The sequence below is a fragment of the Urocampus carinirostris genome, chromosome 8 (assembly GCF_059441175.1).
Source record: "Urocampus carinirostris isolate Australia breed hairy pipefish chromosome 8, RoL_Ucar_1.0, whole genome shotgun sequence".
Taxonomy (NCBI): Eukaryota; Metazoa; Chordata; class Actinopteri; order Syngnathiformes; family Syngnathidae; genus Urocampus; species Urocampus carinirostris.
The window spans coordinates 40,087,846-40,105,830 of record NC_142356.1 but is presented as its reverse complement, the minus strand read 5'-3'; the positions used below and the strand labels follow the sequence as shown (position 1 = coordinate 40,105,830).

Sequence of the window (17,985 nt, the reverse complement as noted above, 5' to 3'; positions counted from 1 at the left end):
GAAGTAGAAGCACAACTTAGTCATGTCTCCTCTCTACCTCTTAATAATGTGTGCAAGGCATCGGAAAGATTCACCATAGTCTGTTGCATAATGTGTGCAGTGTATTCTAACTGGACGGCCTCTGAACTCTACCTAAAACTTTGACTTTTTAGAATGTTTTTTCAGTTTTTGTTGCACTACTGACTACTCTATCTGTGTGTTGCCGGAACCACTCAATTTAATTAAGATTCACAGCTCATTGATTCAGCTTTCCACCTTTCAAGTCCACAATCAAGAATCTTAACTGTGAAAAAAAAAAAAAAAAATCAGTACTAGACATACACAAAGTGTACTGTAAATATATGAGAGACTATTACAACTGTACTTGGCCAAACGTTTGCATGATGTAATTTCTCTTCTATGCATCAAGTAAGCTAAGGCCTAAAGAATCCAGCCTTGCCCAACCCATTACCACGGGTATTAAAGCCCAACCAATCCTGAGCCCGACCAATTAACTTGATTTGCAGCACCAACGCTGAAGCAATCCCAAAACGTCATATTCTATTTGTGAGAAATGAATGCACAACCCCTCAGTGGGGTCGCAGGGGTGCTGGAGCCCATCCCAGCTATCTTCGGACAGTGGGCAGGGGACACCATGAACTGGTTGTCGGCCAGTCGCAGGGCACACCGATTTACAACTCACTTGCTCATTCACATTTATGGACAATTTGAACCGGCCAATTAACCCGACATGCATGTTTCTGGAATGTGGGAGGAAACCGGAATGCCCGGAGGAAACCCACGCAAGCACGGGGAGAAGCACGGGAAGAATTGTTGATTCCATGACCTCAGAACAGTGCCGCAAATGCGCTAACCACTGCGCCGCCGTGCTGCCTGCATCAATATTTGTACATGTAATTTAATCTATTCTAGCACCTAATATGATAGGATAATGATTCTTGACAAGAATAAGTGATGTATTTTATTAGCCAAGGCATGTTTGACAGTAAGTATTGAAGCACTTGTGTAATGTTGAAGTGACTTGTTTTCACATAATAAGCACACATATTTTCTTATGCACTTTGTGCAATATGTATTTTTCAGATTTATAGTGCTCATAACAAAATCTTGTCATTGAAGTTATTAACTACATAGTTAAATAATAAGTATTAACTCATAGAATGATAAAGTCAAGCCAAGTCTGTCCAACACTAGTTTTTAGACACATGCTTACCAAAACTTAAAGGTTTACCGAAGTTGGAGGTGTCCTTAAGAAGTTGAAAGTTAGATATTTTCTCCATTACGTATGTGCTAACAAAACCCCAACTGAGTTCAAATAGCCCTTATTCCTGTTTGGGGAGGAACAAACCCCCAAAAAGCGGAAAGAAGAAAATGCATGCAAATCATGTGTTACTCTGCCACCATCTTTTGGCTTTTAAAGTTTAAAGTTTAAATGCCGCACCTCATCCTAAAAGCAGTGTTCTCGTTTGCCCGCATCCCTGCGTCATAGACGCATCATTTTTGCTGGGGACGCATAGTGTCAAATCAACGTGCGTCCCCGGGACGCAACTTTTTCAACACAAAATTGCCATTATTATCCGATCACCGTATTTTCCGCACTATAAGGCGCACCTAAAAGCCTTTATTTTTTTCAAAAGCTGACCATGCGCCTTATAATACAGTGCGCCTTATTTATGGAACAAAATTAATTTGCAAAGTCTTGCAACTAACTTGCAGCCGCCGACTAGATTTTCCCCCGAACGCCAAGTAATCCGCGGTGTATGCTGGGATTTATTTACCGGCGTTTCATTGGCTAACCAATGTGTCAATCATCATTTGAATGGATCACTATTGGCTAAAGTTATTCGGAGGTCAAGGGGAGGATCCTTTTTATCATTTACAGGCTGGCATTGGCTTGAACGGCAAAACAAAGCCTGCAATTGGCCAAAAAAGATGTGTCAATCATCAGTTGAATCGATCACTATTGGCTAAAGTTATTCGGAGGTCAAGGGGCGGATCCTTTTTATCATTTACAGGCTGGCATTGGCTTGAACGGCAAAACAAAGCCTGCAATTGGCCGCAAAAGATGAATGTGTATAGCACGTGGCTGACGGCATACAGAAAGCATTTTTTTACTATTTTGTATTTGTAAATATTTTATTCTCCTGGATTTACTAAACTCACCGATATAAGAAGACCACGGCTGCACATTATTATGAGCACAACGACTTCGGTGAGCTACTCTGGCTATATATATATATTATCCCTGCATCTTGTTTCAGACTGAACTCGATGTTTCTGTAACAAGCGGTGCAGTTAATGGATGGAATTGAGTGTCTATTTTTAAATTAAACTCAATTCCAAGTGTTTATTGTCATATATACAGTAAAGTTGCAAGCGAAAAAGAATATAGAAACTAAGGAATGGTTGGCATTCCTTGAATCCCAAGACTTTAACCTTCCGAATGATGGAACGATGCATTTGAGTGACATTGTACGGACACAGCATCCGCACGTGTTCTCGACACGTATTTGCGTCTTTGCAAGCTTTCGGAATGTTAAGGGGGTAATAAGTTTGACTGAACTATCTGACTGTTTTGTCGACGTTCCCATTGTAGCGCCTTATAATCCCGTGCGTCTTATGTATGTCAAAAACAGGACCAAAAACTTTTTTTTTTGGGTGCGCCCTATAACCCGGTGCGCCTTATAGTGCGGAAAATACTGTACTTTTTTTAAACAAAGATTTAGTGCACTCCAAAGTTTTCGTCAGGCAGATCCGCCATTGTTGTTTTGGTCTCGCGGCTCGAGATTTCGTCTGCATGCCGATCTTGGTAAACGAGATCTCGTTGCTCCCAGATTACGTCATTGTTGCGGTGGTTGTCGTCGAGGGAAGGTGTGCCTCCGAAAAAACCAGTTAGTATTAGGTGAAAATCAACACAAAATTGGTAATATCATCAGTGTCAGAAATGGCGGAGAAATTCTTTGGAAGATCTTGGAGGCCAGGAAAACACGTGTTTTGAAGCGAACGATTCGACGAAAGATAATAAACAAAAGAATACTTCTTGCAAGAAAAGGACTTTTCTGCCAAAATGGACTAAATTATATTCCTGGTTACTCTATGAGGAGCATGATAGAAGGCATTACAACTGTGGCGGGACAGCAAACCACGAAGAATACATGAACTGAAAAATCTGAAGTGATAACTTGCTTTGTATTACCAATTAACTGTGATGATTAAAACTGAATGAAAATATAGATTCATATAATTATTTCAGCAATATTGTTTTGTATAATGTACAATATTGTTGTGAACTGAAAAATCTTGAAGTGATAACTGATTTGTATTACCAGTAAACTGATGATTAAAACTGAATGAATATATAGATTTATATTATATATTTGTCGCCGATTTACAATTTTAACCTAGATAAGACTACATTTTGGGGAACCATAGATCTCTGTTGGGACCCATAGAATTTTGAGCATGCGAGTCCCCGGAATCCATCACTTTTCAGAGGTAAAATGAACACTGTAAAAGTAATTGTAATTATAAACAAAAACAAAGACACGCCAAGAATCCATTAGATTTTGCCTATGTTTATATATTTTTTTATAAATGTAGCATGCAGTTTAAAAGACAGCAATCGGGGATCTCTACCTATTACTATCGTGTTTTTCAATGATGAATTCTATATTTAATATTGGTCAAATCATTCATGATGATCAAAAGAATCATAAGGAATTTTCAACCACAAATTTACAGTTTAAACTCAATATCCAGACATATTTTCTTGTCTGAAATAGTTTATTGCCATCTACCGTGAATTTATTGATCCATGGAGGCAGCTAGGGGGAACTTTTCATTCTGATGTCTACAGTTGATGGACGATGTTATTTTTTTCATTTACAAGTTTTCCCGATCATGTCACTTGGGATGTGATGAAGGATGTTTCTGACCTGAACAGCATTGATAAAGGTGTCGTCATTTAGAACTGATCCTTGTCTGTCAGTGTTTACTTGACTTTTGAGGCCTTCACTGTCATCTTGTTATCAGTTTCCTTTATCAGGTATATTTTTATCCAACAAAGACCTGTTTACTTGTAGTACGGATATAGAAAAGAAGAATAATAGAATTTACTTTTATTGTCATTCTTTGTAACCATGCACACAGAACGAAATGTCAATACACCTGACCCGTACTGTTAAACTGTAGCGACCCGATGAAGCCGCAGCCAAACAGGGCGCCGCCATTTTAGACCCAACTGCTGTGTTGGGAGTCATTAGGTGACCAAACCCCCCAATTCCAACCCTTAATGCCGAGCGCCAAGCCGGGAGGCAATGAGTACCAATGTTGTAAGTCTTAGGTATGACAACGTGGCTACCGAGCTGGTATAAAAAAAATGGAATTATCTGCATTTATATGGCGCTTTTCAAGTCAAGCGCTTTACATTGTGCTTTTCATTTCCCAATAGCGGCCGTGCAGCCTTTTGAGGCGCTAATCTGCTTGGGGGCATTGATCCCAAGACGAGCGCTCTACCTCCTGAGCCACTGCCGCCCCATATAAATAATACACTCAATTCTGGCTCATTTGCAAGAAATATAAACTTGTATTGGTTGATCTATCTTAGATAAGTCTGTTTTATTTACTGATCCTATGGTGAAAATGCCATGGTTGTATACATCTACATACAGTGCAAGCCTATCCTTCTGACAAGCCAATTCCGAGCAAACCTTGTAAAACAAACATGACGCAGCAATGGATTACACTTTTGAAGTTAGAAAAAGCAAGTATGGTACTTTGTTGACACTGGGGAGTTACACTCATTTACTTAATGTCAACTTTTAATTTAATAAAAAGACAACATCTATACGTGTAATGACTAGGGATTGATCAATACCGATTATTAGTATTAAGAGGCGGCCGATAACCGATATTTGGAGCAGATATACATTTGCTGTAAGAGCTTAAAAATAAGCATAATGCAAAAAAAACAAAGAACATTTGTTATAAATTCAAATAAAACTTTTAATAGCTCTCTGAAACATTTTACAGTACATAAATTATAATTTCAACACAACTAACCTGACTAATCTTTCACTAAAACTAAAAATGAACAGTGCAGGAAATAAAGTTAAGCTTGCCAGCTACTCGTATAACAGTACATAAAAACTGAAATAGCTCCCTGAAACTTTCAATCATGAATTAGAATTTCAACACAACTAACATGACAATTTTTTCAGCTAAACCAAAAACTCACGTGCAGGAAATAAAACTAGGCTCAGCAGCAACCCATATAATTGCACATGAAAACATAAAAACTCCGTTTTTTTTTTTCACAATAAATGAAAAAGTCAATACAACCAACATAACTTAAATTGACCCAAAACAAAAAGTGCATGAAAATGTCATTGGAGCGAGCATATTGAAAAGTGTGCCCTCTCCAATTTTAAAGCCAGATTGACGAACTAATGGTAACAGCTAATAACTCCTTTAACTTTGGCGTGCTTTTTATGCTCACAAACATACTGTACATGCTTGATTGATGAACTAATATTTGTATAAGGCACATAGCCTTTTAAAATCTCAATATTATCAGCATCATGATTCCAGTCCGAAGCAAGTGACGTCCGTAATACTTTTGTTTCAGTGGTTTTGCCCCCGGTTGCTTCTCCAATGAGAAGAGGGGGCAAAAGGGGGAGTGAGAGAATAACTTTGCTTCAAAGCAAAGTTCTCGCCACTTCCTCATACCCCATTATTTAATATAATTTTTAATAGGCCGATTGAAGTAATAAAAAAGCCGATATCGGTCAAATTCCCAAATATTGATGTCAATAATCGCCTCAGCCGATAAACGGTCGACCTTTAGTCATGACATCTTCCGTGTCTGTCCTCTTATCGGATTGCTTGCAAAAGGTATGTATACGTGGTTATTATTTTGTCACTAGACATGTAAACGAATCCTAATTATTGCTCCAATCAGTTTGAGTGTAAAGCTGCCTGTAAATTGCCGTCGTAAGTTCAAGAATATATTCATGGAATACAACTACATAATGCACCAAGGTCAAGAAAATCAGACCATAAAATGACGAGGGAATGCGGTACACACAACAATATTCAGTATGTAAATTGCCATGAAACAATATTTGCTCCCTTCCTGGGTTCAGTGTTTTTTGCACATTCATCCCTCACAAAGGTTTCAGATCATTTTCTGATCAATTTTGATACCACACAAAGACAACTCAAGGAAATACAAAATGCAGTCTTGAAATGTTGAGTCAATTTATTGAAGCACAATAAAATCAAAACCTACGATAATTAGTAATGATTCTTTTTCAACGCTGTGGAGGAATTTTGACCCACTCTGTTGTTTCAAATATGCAATATTGGAGGGTTTTGTAGCATGAAATTCATGTTTAAGGTCACACCACAGCTTCTCCATTGGATTTTAATATGGACTTTGACTTGGCTGCTTCAGGACCTTCATTTTTGGGGGTTTTCAGCCATTCAAAGGTACACTTGCCAGTATGTTTCAGATCATTGTCTTGCTGTATGATCCAAAAGCTCCTAACACAGAAAAGCAGCCCCAAACCATCACACTGCCACCAACATGGTTTACTGTTGGCATCATGTTCTTTTTGTCAAATGCTGTGCCATTTTTACTCCAGATGTAATGGCTGCACACTTTCCAAAATGTCTCATCAGTCTACGGATTGTTTCTCCAATAGTGTTTGGGGAAATCAAGATGCTTTTTGGCAAATGTGAGACAACTCTTTTGTGTTTTGTGACAGTAGTGGTTTTCGCCTGGAAACTCTTCCAGTGATGCCATTTTTTGCCAGTGTTTTTCTTATTGTGGAGTCATAAACAGTGACTTTTACTCAGCTGCTTTGCTACCTCAGGTTCAGGACAACTTGCTGTCGTTACCAGTATGATGAATTATGATATTTACCTGAAAGAGAACGTCTAGTCATCAGTTTGTGCCATCAAGCAAGTCTTCCTCTGAATGTCTCAAAAAAAAAAAAAATGAAAAAAGAAAGTTGGGGAGATGCCAAGCCAAAGTCCGGATTTAAATCGAATTGAGATGCTTTGGAGTGACCTTTTACTGGCAGTTCATGCTAGAAAACCTTCCAATATGGCAGATTCAAAACAATTTTGCAAAGAACACTGGGCCAAAACTCCTCCACAGCGTTGTGAAAGACTACCAATTTTTGTGAACGTTTGACTTTCTGTTATATCTGTCGAAGATGAAGGTTAGGGGGCAATTGCTTTTTCACATTGGGCCAGATAGGTTTAGATTTTTTCTTTGTCTTAATAATACAATAAACATTTGAAACCCGCATTTTCTGGGGGGGTTTGCCTTCGTATAATATTAAAATTGGTTTGATAATCTGAAAGTTTTGTAAGTGATACATAAGCAAAAAAACAACCACATAAATCAGGAAGGCGGCAAAAACTTTCTTAACACTCTGTATAAATACATAAATAAATGACATAGTTGCCACAACCACAACAGGCAGTTCTTAGCTACACCTCAGGCCCATGATCAATTATTTTCTTTATATGGTGCTTCATGTGGCACAAGTGTGACATTATGCAAAACAGGCCACACTCGGCTGGCCCCGTTGCGTATTCTTTCCCCGTGCAGCAGGCTCGACTTTGACCTCTGTTTTCTTCCAACAGTAATGACACCGGCGTCTTTGTGTCAGATATCATCAAAGGAGGCGTAACGGATTTGGATGGCAGGTTGTCGCTTGGCGACCAGATTCTGTCAATCAACGGAGAGGACGTCCGTGCAGAATCACAAGATCGGGCGGAGAGACTTCTGCAGGTCAGGCCCATGTATTTACAAGTTCATCAATGTTAAAAGCTTATTTTTTTATATATGATTTACTTTTGCATAACAGCACTGCAGTGGTGTTTTCCGCCTAGAGGTAGCTCGTTTTAAAGCCGGACTTCAATACCCAGAACACAACCAGGTAAAAACAGCATGCCCACTTTTATTTAAAGGATCACTTTGTAATATTGCCCGCTAGATGTCGCTGTATTGCATGTTGCAATCAAAAAGGAGTACTACAAAGCACAAGGAAAATTCACAACCATGGAGAGTAAAACTGACCAAACCGGATCAATTTTATTCTCGTTATTTTGCCCATTCTTTCATAAGGTTTTTTGGTACTACCCGTTGCAGTAAGATTGCAAACAATCATGTCAGCTCCCTCTAGGTGAGCCTTATGTTATGTAAAATACAGACACCTTTCTTTACCTTCGAGTAAAGAATATTCATTTACTTTTGGTTTTTATTCAAATCAATATAATACCTGTCAACTTCTACGTTTTCTCTATAGTTTACACATATTTTGAAAATTTCAAATTGCGTATTCCATATAACAATTTTAATACTTTTTTTTTCTTTCTTTTTTAGTAGACCGCTCTCGTCTTGCCCATTTTGGCTCTAATCTAGATAGTCTCTGTCATTGGTATCCGACAACACTAAATTTACGGCGAGTGCGGAAACAACTATGGAAGATGCTGAAATGTTTGTGTTGTTTAATAAAATGAACTTCTTTACATGAAGTAGATTTGTATTTAATTCTACGTAGTCTGTCTTGCTGTTCGTAAACTGGTGCTGCGTTGTGTTTGTAAGGTTTATCACTAATCAGGGGATTTGCAATGATTAATGAAGGGAGCAATGTATGGGTTTGACAGGTATGTATTATGCACGCAGTTTTACTTATATTAATTATACAAAAACAATTTTAAGTTTCATTATAAATATGATAGGGACAGCACGGCGGCGCAGTAGTTGGCGCGTGTGCGGCACAGTTCTGAGGTCATGATATCGAACCTCCTGTGTGGAGTTTGCATGTTCTTCCCAGGCACTCCAGTTTCCTCCCACATTCCAAAAACATGCATGTTATGTAAATTGGCCGGTTCGAATTCTCCCTAGGTGTGAATGAGTGAGCGAATTTGCTCTCTCTCTGTGCCCTGCGACTGGCTGGCAACCAGTTTAGGGTGTTCCCTGCCCACTGCCCGAAGATGGCTGGGATGTGCTCCAGGACCCCCGTGACCCTACTGAGGATAAGCGGTGGAGATAATGGATGGATGGATGGATAAATACGATAGATGAATAAGCATTTAATTTTAAGTACCAAGATTTATTTTTCGTGGTTTAGGGGTACTTGGAAAAATAATATATGGTACATTATTAGAGTGGGGCATCCAGGAAATTGATGCATAATACAATTAAATAAATATGTACAGATATACAATTATACCGTATACAATTTTTCCCATGGGAGTATCTCCACCCGAAACAGGGTACACAATTATATCTCATACAAATAAATGTATACTGCACATGTCAACATATATGTATGTTTTCTTTGCATCTTGGTTTTTTTTTTATTCCAAATAACGAATGTCATAAAACCATTTTTTTGTATGTTTTTTTTTTTGAATGCTCTCCTATGTAAAATAAGCAACATTGAATTTACTGCAAGTTGCGAAATAATTGATAAATATCCTTTTTTACTTTTAATCAATTAATTTACTTTTACTGCTAGGAGGTGCTAAATGTTTCACAATGTCTCTTTAATGATCTGGGATCATTTATATTGATGTTTAATGTTTTCTTTTATTCACGCCACTTTGTGAATGCAAGACTACTTTAAGTTGTGTTTTATCCAGAGCAAAGACTCGGAAAGTTCCACCTTGGCGCCCTCAAGTGGGTGCAGCGCTTCTGTCGTCCAGCAGAGGAAGACAATACATAGGACGGAGCACCACAGTGAGTTGTTTACCTACTATTCCTCACTCATACTAAATACTAACAAGTTTGCTCACTTTCTCCCTCAACAGCATTTGAAGACCACCTTGAGTACAGGAAAGTAGTTATTAAAAAGGTTAGTGACCCTTAAATGTGTTATTTTTGTACACATGTGAAACTATATGAGTGTATTTAAGTAAATTATTTGTTCAATAAAATGAGTTGGTTATGCACATAATGTGTGTCATTATCACAGGGCCCACGTGACTCCATAGGCATCACTTTAGCAGGAGGAGTAGGCAGTCCCCATGGCAACGTGCCTCTTTTTATTGCAACCATGGATACCGGCGGATCAGCTGCCAAAACACAGCAATTAAAGGTGTGTGTTTGTGTCTGCAGCCAAACGTGTTAGTAAGGAATTTCCTCTACTGCAATTACTTTTCTCTGTAACAAGCACTGTAACATTACAACACGGTGCGTTACTCTGCTACTTATTATTAGAAGATTTCTACATGTTAATCCAGGGGTTGGGTATTTTTTTTACCCAAAGAGTCTTGGTGGCAGAATATTTAGATTATTTTTCTTTAGTTTGTTTTGGGGAGAGAGCTATACCATATACTTTCAGACACATTTCAGCAAACCCGCCAAACCTGCTCTCCAGGCAAAATCTAATTTTCAGCACAATTTATTTCACTGTGTGATGTTTGATGACACTTATAAATTGAGAATAATGTCAGAGCCTCTGTCCTATATCCACAAATATACCACTAAAACTTCTCCCACAGGAAATAAGATCGTTGAGGCTCATTTTGACCTTCATTATTTTCATTAATAATGGTTTCCAAACAATGTGCAAGCAGAGTATTTTGTAAAAATGTCACAAAATACTGCAAACGAGGAAACTAGCATATTTACCTTCGGTGCAGACAGCGCTGGCAGCTAAAAGTGTTCTGTGTGCATAGTTCCACCCACCCCTATCCAATCCATCCAATCAAATTGCTCTGTGTGCTTTGCTGGGTTTCTGGGTGTTTACTTTTTCTGTTGGTTTTCATCATAAAGTGTCTCAACAGTGAACCTCAATTGTTTAATGAGCTTCCATATAATGGATTCCTTAGCGATGTTCAGCAAAAACTGCGTCTGATAGCGGGACTCCTTAGACGATAAACTGTAGTGGAAACTGTGCCCTTTATATACTGGACCAAATTGTCTAGTTTATTGGTTACATCAGCTGTGTGCACACTATACTCAACTCTGCGCTTATCAGAATTGGGACGCTATCGGTGACATTTTCTGATTATCGTTTTATCTCCGAGCCATAAGTACCTAAGAAAAGAGCCATATCTTGCTTAAGATACTTTTAGGCTGTAAGTGGTGGACAAAACTTTATCACGCTTGTGAAATGCTTGCTCACTTTGAAGATGTTCGCCTTAAAATCAACACAACAGTGTATTTCCTTGAGCAGCTAGGTCTCTTCAAGTTTTATGGCTGTCGATGAGATCACTTTGGTGAATTATCACTGCTTAGTCAACCATAGTTTATGAAATCGGTGGCCTTTCTCAAACACCAACTCAGAATCTGATTGACTGAACTTTCTTAAGACTGATGTTACGGTGGACGGCTTCTTGAGGATTTTTTTGTGTAGGCTTCCGGGTAGATTAATGCGCCTAGCAACAACTAATGACTGAAATCTGATTGGTTAAATCCATCAATATGGAAGCAGTGTAAACAAATCAAAGAAAAGAAGCTGACAGACAATTTGGAATTATTTGATGAAAGAAATATAATTAAGATCACATTATTCTGACATTTTGGGGGGGGCAACAGCAAAGGCTTTGTAGGCCCTTACAGCCCACGACTAGTGTACACGTTTTCTTCTATTTTATAATGTGGCCATTTTAAATCGGTTTTAGGGGGTCAGCTTCAATGCGAGTAAACACAGTAATTTGTTGCCAGATAGTTACTTTCAGAGTGACGCTTCTTTTGGGTGTCATACATCTTGGGAGTAACTGTAACGACTGTATTTTCCAGGATATAAGTCGCAGTTTTGTTCACAGATTGGCCAGGGGAGCAACTTATACTCAGATAAAATTTATATGTGAAATTAACTTCATCTGAGTTTTGAGTTTTTCTTACCGGTACATCATTTTACATTTTATTTTCACACAAAACCCCAAGAGGACGATATAGGCCATTATTTCGATGTTGACCGCGACATAGAAGCGGAAGGAGGATGAGGCTTATTGTCTATGTGCCGAGTTCATTCGGTTGTTTCAGTGATACCACAAATAAAGACTTTGGTGGATTTAGTGATTTGGATTGAATCTGATAGCTTGGTAAGCATGTTCTTTATGCTAGAGTTATCTGAATAACTCTCATTGTGTAATGTTGTTACTGACGTATTCGAGCGTGTCTAAGATATTCACTCCCGTGTAACGTTAGTATAGTGTTCTCTCTTTTATTTTAAACTGCCTTTCAAGGTGACATGTATATTTTTGGTGTTGGATTTCCAAAAATGAGACTTATACTCCAGGTGCGACTTATATTTATTTTTTTCGTCTTACTTATGCATTTTTTGTCTAGTGTGACTTAAACTCCAGAGTGACCTATAGTCTGGAAAATTGGGTAATTAATTTGTTTTAGTAATGTGCCTAACACTCATGTATTTGCTCCCATGTGTGTAAAGCAGGGACGGGCATCTCTCACTCCCATCAAATTACGGTGACTCATCTACCGACTTTATTTTGCACTAGATATGCGGCTCATGCATATTTATTAGGATATCGACCAACTCACTCCAGACGTCTTCACTGTAGACAAATTCAAGGAGGAGGAAGTTGGAGTTTTGAGTTGATAAAATAAAAAATAAAAATTGTTTTCTTTTTTGTGTTGTGTGGATCAGCCCGGAGACAAGATCCTAAGCATCAATGATGTGTCCATGGAAGGAATCATACACGAGCAGGCAGCTGCCTTGCTCAAGAACACCATCGGCGCTGTCACCCTGCAGGTAATGTCGTTTTAGTCCGCCCACGTGTCAAAACATGCTCCAACGACTCACATGATGACACTTTTATTGAGAATAACAATGGAAGAAATCAACAACTTTTGCATTTGACAGTTTTCCAAGTGATAACACACTGAATTGGTTGAGATTTCAAAATCAAATCTGTTTTGAATTCGATTGGAGCATCATTGATGAAAATTGTGACTTGTATTATTGACTAAGATGTGTAATTTGTATAAAAGTAAAAACATTACTTACAAATCTTTTTTTAAACTGAAATTTTTTTTATTTTATTTTTTCATTATATATGTATGTTAGAATTATATATATATATATATATATATATATATATATATATATATATATATATATATATATATATATATATATATATACATTATTAAAATACCACATGTTTAATGTGTGTTTTTATATAGTGTTGGCATTTTTTTCTAATTTTAAGTATTTTCCTCCTTTTTGTAAATATTTTCACCCTAACCCTGTTTTTAACCAGCTCGGTAGCCTAGATGGTAGGGCGCCCGCTCTAAGACTGGGAGGTCGCTGGTTCAAGCCTCGGCTGAGTCGTACCTAAGACTTAAAACATTGGTACTCATTGCCTCCCTGCTTGGCGCTCAGCATTAAGGGTTGGAATTGGGGGGTTTGGTCACCTAATGACTAAAATGGCTGCGCCCTGTTTGGCTGCGGCTGCATCGGCTCGCTACAGTTTAACTGTACTGGTCAGGTGTATCGACATTTCGTTCTGTGTGCATTGTTACAAAGAATGACAATAAAAGTAAATTCTATTCTATAGGTGTTTTTTTTTCATTTATCTAAAGTAAAAACAAATGAATAATTTCTTGTTTGACTAAAAATCATAAAGTTAATTATGACACAATCAATTTTTACAAAAAAAACTTGTTTGGGGAGATTATGTTTTTAATTAGTTTATTGTTATTTTTTTTACTCAAGTTTTAATCCTATACACATCAAACTAAGCAAAACATACAAAGTAATAATAATAACTTTGGCCAAGTACCCCTAGTAAGAAATGGGAAATGTAAGTATCCTGAAGATCTTTCATATTATTCCCCTCTTGATGGTGCTGTTGGTTTGAAGAAGCATTTTTTTTTCACTACATCTGTAAACCTTCAATGCCATTTAGGATCGTCAAAAATTCAGAAGTACTCTCTCACAACCATGGACAGAAGCTGAAATTTAACTTTTGGCCACTCTTTGGCAGTCATGAGTAAAATAGTGACTACCTTTGCTATGCAACTTTTGTGCAGAGATATTCAATACCTTTCTGATTCCTTAAGCACAGGGCCAGAACAATTACCTTAACAAAGATTATTTTGGCATGATAACCGTCAAAAGGTGTTTTGCGTTTTCTGTAGGTGGCGGCATCACACACACTCCATGATACCAGGGGGGAACATGAGCGCGAGGTAGTCTCGTCTACCAGCCTGCCGGGCTCTCAAAACAACCTCTGGTAAAACGTTTTAGTTCACGTTAACGTAGTGAAGTTGGTAAGTGAGTAGAACACATTTTTACATTGTATGCCCTTAGCACTCGGATGTACAAGACAATCAGTCTGGAGCGGGGTCCTTCGGGTCTGGGCTTCAGCATTGTGGGGGGCTTCGGAAGCCCACATGGAGACCTCCCCATCTACATCAAAACCATCTTCAACAAGGTAGAGACGTCATCGGGTGACTTGGCGTACTCCATATTATTGTGGAAAGTATCAGGTTGATGATTTTAAATCATCAAAGAGGAGAATATTGTGGAAAAACAAGTCAGCATGAAGTTTGCAGGATATATCTGGAGAGGATGTTGTCTTAAATAACTGTCCCGAAGAATTTCTTAGCAAAGGCAGTTTAGACAGTTCTATTTTCCAATTTTAGTGTAGTTGACAAGATTGGCGTTTTTGTTCCTTGCGTTAACATCGGTAAACAGTAATCCCTCGCTTTATCGCTGTGTACTTTTCTTGGTTTTCATACATAGCAGGTTTTCATCGTGCATTGTGTTCTGCATTCTAATTGGCTAAACATTCACCCCATCCTGTTTCTGCCTTTGTCTGCCTAACATTGCAATCTATGTTGTACATGTTGGTGAAATTGTTTGACAAACCTACACTAAGTACGCACAAATCTTTTTTGAATTTCAAATTTTTCTCTAGAAGTCATCATGTGAACAAAAAACACTGGTCCAATAAAACTACCAAAAGGCAAGGGAAGATGCTTTATTTCGCCAGCAAACTTAGACTAACCCACATTCGAAAGGAGAGTTAAATCACTTTTATGCCATATTGTTTGCCCAATAACGTTTACATCATGAAAACAAATTATCATCTGCAGTAAAAAAAAGTATAATTTATGGCAGTGCAGTACTGCAGCAAGAGTATCTTAAAAATTTGACAATACAGAAATTATTTGTAAATAAAAACATTTAAGTACAGTAATTTATTTGTTAAGTAAATGCTTGTGCTGTAATTAGGGATTGTTCTTCGGTTTTAATGTATATTTATTTTGATAAACATATTTAAGTACTATCTTTTTTGGAACACAACCTCACGAAAAACAGGTGATTTTTGAGGAAAATCAACTGCATGATCTTTGCAGCAAGATCTGGTGAGGATGTTGTGTCATAAACTGTCGCAAAAAACTTGCCCGTCAAAGAAAGTTGCGACTCTTAATCATAGTAATAATAATAAATTGTATTTTGAAGCGCCTTTCAGAACAACCAAGCTCGCTGTACATATGAGTAGGACACAACAATAAATGAAGAGTAAAACAAGAAAGTAATAAATAGCCAATAAAACACATTATAGTTAAAATAGGCAGTGTGTGAGGCATATGGTCAAGAATAGACAAGTCTGAAGAGGTGAGTGGTGCAAATTTGGGGTGGTTGACCAGATTTGTATTCCTCTTTTTTTAATCATTTTTTAAGCTATACGTTTTCATAGTGGGCGCTCCGTTTTGGTCAACTGCATGCTGTGCGGGGTCTTTCTTCTGTTTAACACTTTTCAACAATATTGTATGTTTCAGGGAGCAGCCATCGAGGATGGGAGGCTAAAACGAGGCGATCAGATCATCGCGGTTAACGGACACTGCTTAGAGGGGGCGACACACTGCGTAGCGGTGGATCTTCTCAAGAAGACCAAAGGGACGGTGGTACTCACTGTTCTCTCATAAGATAAGACTTACACATGTAAATAGACCACACATTTGGAGAATGGAAATGATATGATTTACAGTAGAGCCCCAAGTTTGAATGTCCCTAGCTTATGTTACGTTCCAAATAGTAATACAATGTATTTTCGGCCCCTCGTTACGTTATTTTCCCCACCATTGAAAATCACCAACAATTTATTTCCCACAAACGTGCAAAATTGTAACTTTGAGCTTATGACTGTGCGAGTTACGTGCCTCATAGCTCTCTTAAAATGCATGTGTGCAGTCGGTTGACGTCATAAAAGATGCTATTCTACTATTGGTTAGTGCCACGGAATCACAAAGATTTAAATTTTTCTATTGACTGAACTCCCTCCCCCAATGCTGCCTTTCTCTATGCTCAGTTCAGTATCTCGTTAAACTTTGATTTGTTTAGCTATGGGTCCAATCGTGCAAGAGAGAAGCAAGAAGATGATAACAATGAAAACAAAACATGAGATATTAAAGAAATACGAAGAAGGCACACATCATTACCTAACGAAGAAATATGGGCTTGAAGATTTATGATCAGTTTTAATTTGAATCTACTCTGTGTGCATCCACCCACTAACTCCACCATACCAGCTCAAGTCACGTTACACCAAAGGTAAATACAATTTCATTTTTCCTACAAATGTATATTTATTTCTTGGGCTATTTAATCATACATTACTTAAATGTTATATTTATTATATACTTTTTGTTATTGATGTTTTATATGTACCGTATATACAGTTTTAATGTTTTTACCCGGGGTAAGCATTAGCTAATTTCCAGAGGTTTCTATCCCACACCATATAACGATTTCACTTCAGCTCCCCACCTCAGGAGAGATTAACGTCAGATCCTGGGGGTCTACTGTATAATATAATGTAATAATTCCTCGGAAAAAACTACCTCTTTAACTTCTAGTGCCGCCTAGGTTGAATAAAATTAAATCACGATTCGAAATAACTCTTCACTTTTAAATTGCATTTCACAATCCATGACATTCAGCACAAGATGGCCGAGCTTTGAAACTTAAAGGATGCCAAGTGCTTTTGCCAATGTTTTGTATGGCACCGAGAAGGAAGAGAGGGATAAACATTTCATTTAATCAGCAACAGTAAACGATGTTATAATGCTCCATTGTTTTGGGGGTTCTGCATTTGTATTTTCTGTTACATGAATGTCGTAGTTTGTAAACAATCTGATGAATCCAATGGAAGTGTTCTTATTAAATGATCTTTTTGTCAGTAAATGAGATCATCCATCGCGCATTTTTCTGTGTCAAGAGAAAAAAAGCCTTTGTTGGGCTTTTTAAATAACTGCTGTGAACAAGTCTGTGTCTGTTTTGTTTAATTTGCTTTTAAACATTAAGAAAATTGTTATCAAACTCAGTACTATATTTTATATGCTTAAGGTTGCCTTCATAATCAACAATTTGATGTTATTCTTCAAAGTCAGTGGCATGGTTATAACAGACTCTGGGTTTATTTAAAAAAAAAATATTATTGTTCCAATCCCAAGTTTGTTTGTATGGCACTTTTCAGACACAATAATTCAACTCAAAGTTCTGTACCAAACTTCCATGTACAATAAGAGAACGCTAGTAAAGCACCTTCTTAGAAAAAATAATTGTTATATTTTTATAGCAACATTTTTTTCCCTTTAATAGAAAATCACTTGAATAATCCTTTAAATCCCATTTTCTGTTTTATGTTGTAATTCAAATTTAGATCATTTTAAATATCATTTTACTTCTTTTATGACTTACAGTTATGTTGGCCAATAACTTTGCTCATTTTAAGTATTATTTTGCCCATATTACTGTATTTTAAATTTGTTTGAGTAAAAATAAAAATAGTATATTTTGTGGCCTGTGCAATCCTTTGAGACATTTTGTGATAAAGGGCTTGTCATGATTACCTTCACCTGTGCCCGCTCCGATTGGCTCCCGGTCACTATTAAACCCTCGTCTGTCTGTCACCTGTTTTCAGTCCGTCTGCGAACTTCAGTTTACTCTAGGCAAGCTTTTCAACCCTGACTCACTCCTG

At 37.6% G+C, this 17,985-nt stretch overlaps 1 protein-coding gene across 5 annotated transcripts in view; it reads left to right on the top strand.

The window, feature by feature from the left end:
- Positions 1–17,215, top strand: part of LOC148361881 (multiple PDZ domain protein) — a 112,095-nt gene extending 94,880 nt beyond the window's left edge. For all 5 annotated transcript variants that reach the window (XM_088342689.1, XM_088342688.1, XM_088342692.1 and 2 more), the window contains 9 exons: positions 7,657–7,804; positions 7,881–7,952; positions 9,664–9,760; positions 9,832–9,875; positions 9,996–10,118; positions 12,639–12,743; positions 14,135–14,229; positions 14,307–14,430; positions 15,785–17,215. In XM_088342689.1, coding sequence (XP_088198815.1) covers positions 7,657–7,804; positions 7,881–7,952; positions 9,664–9,760; positions 9,832–9,875; positions 9,996–10,118; positions 12,639–12,743; positions 14,135–14,229; positions 14,307–14,430; positions 15,785–15,931 — 955 coding nt within the window. In that variant the 3' untranslated portion in view covers positions 15,932–17,215. The remainder of the gene's footprint in view (positions 1–7,656; positions 7,805–7,880; positions 7,953–9,663; positions 9,761–9,831; positions 9,876–9,995; positions 10,119–12,638; positions 12,744–14,134; positions 14,230–14,306; positions 14,431–15,784) is intronic.
- The last annotated feature ends 770 nt before the right edge of the window (positions 17,216–17,985 follow it).